Source organism: Lates calcarifer, linkage group LG3 (genome assembly GCF_001640805.2).
Source record: "Lates calcarifer isolate ASB-BC8 linkage group LG3, TLL_Latcal_v3, whole genome shotgun sequence".
Lineage (NCBI taxonomy): Eukaryota > Metazoa > Chordata > Actinopteri > Centropomidae > Lates > Lates calcarifer.
Window position 1 is genome coordinate 15,201,590 of NC_066835.1, and position 7,186 is coordinate 15,208,775.

The 7,186-nt window shown below is 38.4% G+C and overlaps 1 protein-coding gene across 17 annotated transcripts in view; it reads right to left on the reverse strand.

The window, feature by feature from the left end:
- LOC108889082 (sodium bicarbonate cotransporter 3) overlaps positions 1-5,526 on the reverse strand; it is a 39,852-nt gene extending 34,326 nt beyond the window's left edge. For 16 of the 17 annotated variants that reach the window (XM_051067729.1, XM_018685403.1, XM_051067753.1 and 13 more), the window contains exon 1: positions 5,302-5,526. In XM_051067729.1, coding sequence (XP_050923686.1) covers positions 5,302-5,523 — 222 coding nt within the window. In that variant the 5' untranslated portion in view covers positions 5,524-5,526. Of the gene's footprint in view, positions 1-66; positions 361-5,301 lie in introns of those variants that run through there. The other variant, XM_051067741.1, reaches the window with a different exon arrangement.
- Between the last annotated feature and the right edge of the window lie 1,660 nt (positions 5,527-7,186).

The following is a 7,186-nucleotide window of genomic DNA, read 5'->3' on the forward strand; positions in this document are numbered from 1 at the left end:
CTGTTCAAGTGCACACCATGACAGTTAGGAACACACAGAGACACACACACACAGGACCAGACGTACCGTAAGCACATGCTCCCCTTCGCTCTGTTCGTCCATTTAGACTAAAACATCCGCAAAGCAAAGGCAGCGAGGGACGTTAGCCAGCTCCTTTCTCACGCTTATCTCTGTTGTAGAAGGTGTCTGTGTGTGTGTGTGTGCTGAGCGCTAACAGAGACGCTGTCGCACTCCTCTATTACCTCTTCCTCCGCTCATCTCTTTATACAGAGAGAGCAAGAGAGAGAGAGGGAGTTAGCTGCTTCAGAACACACAGTGCTCTGCTCTACCCTGTCAGCCCGCTCTTTGCTCAGCAGCCAATCCCACCATGCCACCATGAATATTTTATTCGCCCAGCCAAGAGCTTAAAAAACACACACATACACACCACACGGAGGACAGACACACACATTTGGAGGACACGCAAGTGCTCACCCACTGAGGTATTCAGGTCACAAATGAGGAGCCACCCCCAACACAGATAAATAGAAACAAGCACACGTGTGGGCTTGACATTCCTTAGAGGGTGCAGTGAATTGAAAAAAGACAGATAGTCATGTATTCATTAAGATTCCAACTGCCTGTGTGCCTTTGACTTTGACATTCACAATTCTTATCATGGCCTCAATGTTGGACATGTCTTTCAACAACCTGTAATTTTCACAAAGAAGCTCATTTGTCTCCTCTCCACAACAAGAACTGTTACATGAGTAGGGCAAAAAGAACATATTCCTGAAACCTAAGTAGTATATAAAGAATCTATTTTTATAGTTCAAGGAAACACTGGGAGTCCTAGTCCTGTCCAGAAACATCAGCTCCAAATAGACTAACCACAAAATATAAAGGCAAAGGTGAAACCAAACCTAAAATTAAGGTAACTATCGTATTGAGGAATATAAATTGTATTGTCTTTTTTCTTGATAAAGGGCTTAAATGATTAATTGATTAGCAAAGTATTTTCCAGTTCATTTTCTGTCTGCTGACAAATCAGTTAACTTAATAAATGTTTTACGTCTTCTTTAATACAACTTTTATACAGTAGTCTACACTGGTGGAATTACATAATTACAATTATACACTGTTATAACTGTATAATTCAGAATACAGTATGTGTTGGCTTGTTTTCAAAGTTTAAAGCTAAAAATGGGAATAGCATTTACTTTCCATGGAAAGTTGAAGTTCTAGAAATGCGCTGGTGAATGAAACCAAAGACCTGACAAGTACAACTATCAACAACTAGCAGCCCAAGAGCCATGTCTCCATGGCCAGCACTGAGTAGAGAAGAAAAAAGCAGAGCCATGCCTGTAATGTTGTTACTGGAAAACCCAGCAGAGTCTGTGGAAAAATTTAAATCAAATGCAAATTTTACCCCAGAGAAACACTTTGTTAAAACATTTCTTTCTGTCCATGTTTCCTTGTTGCAGGCTACTGTAGACCTATATTAAAATATGTAAAGCACAGTAATTTAAATATTGACAGCTGAATTGCTCTGCAATATGAAATATAACGTGCTTCACAGTTTCCTTTGATTAAAAAAAAACAACAAGGAAAATTACATCCATTACATTTGTTATTAGCATCCTATAGTATTTTGTGTTATATCTGTGAATCAGTTATAGTAGCAGCTGTGGATGAAATTTTAACAGCCTCTTTTCATCTCCAGCATGTACAAAACACATAAGTTCAAATGCAACTTGCAAGAACACCCAGCTATATAACATTAGGAATCCACAAAACTTCCAGCTTCACAGAGCTGAATGTAACATCTCAAATTATTTGTTTACAATGATACATGACATAGAAAACAACAGAATAAGGGCTGGGTTATGGTAGAACACATCTGGTTTGTACAACTTGTCGACTGACCACATTGGAAATCAGAAGTGGTTACAGCTGTTCTTAACAGCTGCACTCAAAGGCAGGGTGAATGTTTTTTGACAACTGCACACAGAATGTTCAGATAGTATCTTGTGGAAGCCATTCATAGTGTTGCAATCTGTTGATAAAAAGTGTCAGAAATAGTTTTGTAAAGAATGAAAAAGAGAGTACAAACCCTGCTTACTTTATCACCTCTACACACCTGTCCAATCACTGCATGAAGTGGGTGTGAATATCCAATTATTGGTTGACATTTTCATTTGAAAAATTACAAAAACTCTCAATTAACTGTCAAAATTGTTGAAGATTACTTTTTTGTCTGTCAATCAAATAATCAGCTTTAAACATATCCATCCATACATAAAGTAAAACAGAAAGATTTCCTTTGGCACAGGGTTGTATATTGCACCTCATGGTGTTTATACACAAGACAGTGCCTTGGAGAACAAAGGCCAACTTCTCAGTGTCTCAGATCCATTACCCATCCACCATCCACCACCCACCACAAAACCAAGACCCCTTTACATGCAACCATCAGGAGTCAGGCCACGCTTAGCAGCATAATGAGGTTGATGAGTCTCTTAAGTTCTCCTATAATTGGATGAGCTTTAAGATCCTCTCAGTAGAAATGGTAGACAACAGCAGATTGTACTATTTAGAGTAGTACAATCTTGGGTCCTTTAATCTGCTTTTCTGTATTTTATATTCATAAAATTATATCCAACAGCACTGTTCTGTACACAAAAGCTTCAACGTGTCAGTGTTTCAGTCACAGTCAGCAGGGCTCATGTCAGAGACCTTCCAGCAGTTATCTGGACACTAGCAAAGTAGGCTTGTGATCCAGTGTTGCAACTTTGAACTGGTTGGAAAAAAGTGGGTCCACAGCTACTGTTGATGGGAAACTAAATAAAGGCAAGTTAGGTTACCTCCAGGGAAAGACTGTAGCTCTACAGAGCAGTTCCCAACTACAAATGCGTTGAAATGTGTGAATGTGAGCCACAGAGAAGTTAGAAAACATTGCCAACTATATTGCCTTCCTGTGGATAAGCAAAAATATCTCAAACTGAAATACAGCTTAGGGCAATGGCACATACTGTACATGTGTCAACTTCTATTTTATGTAGTTGGCCTTGTCATTGCCTGCAAAAAGCACCTAAAAGCTTGTGGCCTGTTGTACTGTTTAATCACATCCAACTTTCTCAAAGTACATTTAATTCCTACAGAAAGTAGACTTGGTACAATATAAACAAACAGGCTCTCTGTGTACGCTAATTAGCCTATAGCTATGTACTGTAGGAATTATTTTTATCATAGTATTATCATAATAGTATAACAAACAAACAGCACCATCAGAGTAGCACAGAGGCTCATTCTGTGTAATTACCCATTCAAAGCAATGCCATATGGTGAATCAACTTCACAAAACACTCACTAGCCCTTGCAGTACAGGGATCAGGGTGTCAATGACAGAAATTATGTATTAGGCAAAATATGACACATGGACCAAATACAAAGATAGGCTAATCCTTTGAGGGAAACATGCATGGATTCAAAATAAATGTTTAAAATGTTTTTAAATAGAAAATTGTAAACTGCTACTGTTTATAATTATAATTCTTCTGTTTTCTTTCTGTGGGGTTCCCCAGCCTTTTCTTTGCAGTCAACCACAGTCTTTACAGTAAAAGTGAAACCAGATGATGTATTTGATTGTGGTGCTGATGAGTCTAATCTCTGGCAACTATGCACTCATAGTGCACCATACTGTGAGTATACTACTGGCTGTGTTTTGCGTATTTAACAGTTTAAATATGCAAAACAGAAAAGGGATTGCTCATTAAAACCATTCTATTAGAAAATTACAAGAAACTCATCTCTAACATTTAGGCCAGCACTGGTCACATAAAGTCAAAGCCCTGTAAGAAGCCGTCTACAAATACTACAGACAATGAACAGCAATGTTTCACTTTCAAAATTACATTTTAAACACTCCTAATAAAAGCAGTGGTCAACTGGCTAGCCTGAAAATAACAAGGGTTTCCTGTTAAAACCAGATTGGCTAATTTTTAATCATGTAAGCAGCAGCTAAATGTCTGACTCAAATCCTAACAATGGTATGTTCTTTGCAATGTGCATTTTGATGGGGAGACAGTTAATAAACCCAGAGACTTTATTAGGCACCAAGCAGTTGAATTACTGTCTCAAGGGTCCCATGTCACAGTGGACACATTGACTTCTGTGCCTCTGGGACGAAAGAGGCAGCTATCCAGCTTCTTTTCATTGAACCGCGAGAGGTCAAGTTTTCTAAGACGCATGCACATGTTCATACACATACACACACACGCACGCGCACACACACACACACACACACTGTAGTGGACAACCCTACACCGGCCTTGATGTCATAAATTTGGCGTGCATTTTAAACTTAGCTCTGCAACCAGTTTCTTTTTTGGGCTTGTTAACACTGCAGAGTGTTTGATGCTCATCATCCCATCTGTGACTGTAAGGTTACACCCAACAGACAGGAAGTGAGTCTCTCCTGTCAGCCACAACTCAGTGAAAACATAACAGACAGAGTCTGGTAGATGTAACCTACTGTAGATCACGTATCCTATATTGTGCAAAATAATTTCTCTTTTGGCTCCATGTGTATTTCTCCTCATTGGCTGCACAAGCTTTCACAGTAAAATTAGCAGCATTTTCTGCCTTGGAAATGTTACACATGAAAAGTAGAGCTATTTTGGACGCATTTGATATGCAAATGAATTTTTTACTTCAGTAAAGGCACCGGCAGATCTTATCAACTGACTGGCTGGGACACATATGATCAAGCAATGGACGGGTGTACCTGTTGAACGTGAGAATAAATGTACCGTTAATCAACTACAGACATTATAAACTACTGTCAGACCTACTCCGGCAACACCAGAGTTTTAGCTTATTTAAGTGCAGTGGCAAACACTGTTGACCTGACTTTACGGCTAACGGGACACCACGGTTAATAACGTTTAAAACTTAACTGAACAGGCTTGACTCTGCTCGTGCCCGGCTAATTCATTAGCAACTAATGTCTGAGAACAAATGAAGAGGAGCTAACTAACCAACTGAAAACTGAGCAACGGGGAAACACATGTCTACGAAATACATATCTGAATGAACGATTTCGTTGACTTAAAAAAGAGACCTGGACTCAACTTGTACCCATGCCACGTGTCAGAAGTAGAAAGCCGGCTAACAATAGCAGGCCGCCGGATGGTGCCTCACAGAGTCTGACTCCCAAGCATCACTTCCACGGCTGCTTGGCAAACAAGGGGCAAACACGGACAAAGAGCCGTACAAATACAATGGTGGGCTAGCGGTTAACTGTGCTGGGCGGGGACTTACTGTTCTCAATAGGGGTCTCATTTGTTCCGAAGGTTCATCCATTCCACCTGCCGCCGGTCCTCTGTCCACCGTTAGCTCTTTTTTAATGCCGGTTGATGTGTGTATGAGACTGAGCCGGTGACACTTGTCAGAACTGTAAGGGCCGGTTGTGCTTTCCCTAACGACGCGTGAGGACACGCCCCCAAAATGATTGACAGTGATTGATTGCCAATACGCTTTCATTATTCGGCATGCTCAGCCAATGAAATCTAAAAACGTAACAATGAGGGCGGGGAAAATTCGTTGGTCACCTCAAAGTGCCTGAGCGGGCTTTTCGTGTTGTTTTTTTCCATCCATGGACAGACAAGAACTGTTAAATCACACAAAACTCAAGTCTAGTATGTGTAGTGAAGTTTTACAATACGGTAAACCAGCGAGATATATAGTATATCGTAAATGATCCATGCAACCGTATTAACGGTTCTTTTTGACACAATATAGCATAAATGAAGACTAAGAACAAACGGATAAAGATTATACATTTGATATTATATTGATTATATACTGTTGCCTTTTAACTTTAAAGCCACAAAAAGGCAAAGTCTTTGAAATGTAAACCAGATAGCCCCCATCATTATTTAAAAACAGTGGAGAATAATCTGCTACTGTTCCCAAATTAAAGTAGTTTACAAAGCTAAAAACTAAATGTAAAGTATTTTCAGTGGATTTGTTTACAATATTATAAGAGCAGTATAATAATAACAGTTTATTGAAGATACTATACAATTTTATTGTCGAAAATTACAGTGAAAATTAGGCTTCAAGAAATTTAGAGAAACAGCGTAAGGCAATAGAAGATGTAAGAAGATGTTTAGTCATGACCTGAGGTTGTTAACTTCTGAATATAATGAAATCACAAATGGTAGATAACAAGAGAGAGGCTAATATAATGTATCTGATGTGCTTATGGATAAACCATCACATACTGTAGATTTCTAAAACAAACGTAAGCTTAAAAATGTATGGCTTTGCTGTATGGTATGCTTGCTGCACATCCTCAGATATTACCATATATATGTATTTCAGATGTTCTCAAATAAAAACATATAATTAAAAAAAAAAGCTAAACTTTTAAAACTTTTTCTTGAAGCGGTAGATCATTGATATTTGCCATATATTATAATGGTGTAGAAGGTTAATATCAAAGTAATTAACAGTATGTGCACAAACCTGAAATTAAATCTCTTTTACTCTGTCACAAACTCTTGACACTGGTTTATCATCTATCTCCCATAAAACCATCTTTGCTTATCGTATTAAAAATTTATACAGTTTCTATGTAATGATTCATTTTCACCAGCAGATGGCAATGCTGTATCAACCAATTCTCTCTGACCAGTAAGACAGCAGTTGGGTGTGAGAGATGAACATATTTAATTTGGTTTAGAGGGAATGATTCCTAGTCTCTTTTATCTCTGGTCATGTAGGCTACATGATTGTTAAAATGAAATCACCTGTAATGTCTTACTGACTATTTAAACTATCAAAAGAAAAATGCTTGATGGAACACATTCAAATCTTTAGATGGAGGAATACATTTGGAGCTTTGGTGTTAAATATAGTAAGTCAAGTTGGTGTAGGTACATGATGAAATAATCTTTGCCCTTGCAGTTACTTTTGATGACCCAGCCCAAGAAGCCATTTGAGTGTAATCTTTCCTCCAGAGGTATAGCATTTAAAGCAGATTTTGACCCTCAGTCATGTGCATTACTGCAAAATCACTGTGATCATGTTATAAACTTAACTGCAGCAGATTACAATACAGTAAGAGTAGAAATCAGACGGATGCAAACAGCAAAAGTAGTTTGTTCTTTCAGAAGGGTTCGTCTGTGTTTTCCTTTAAATA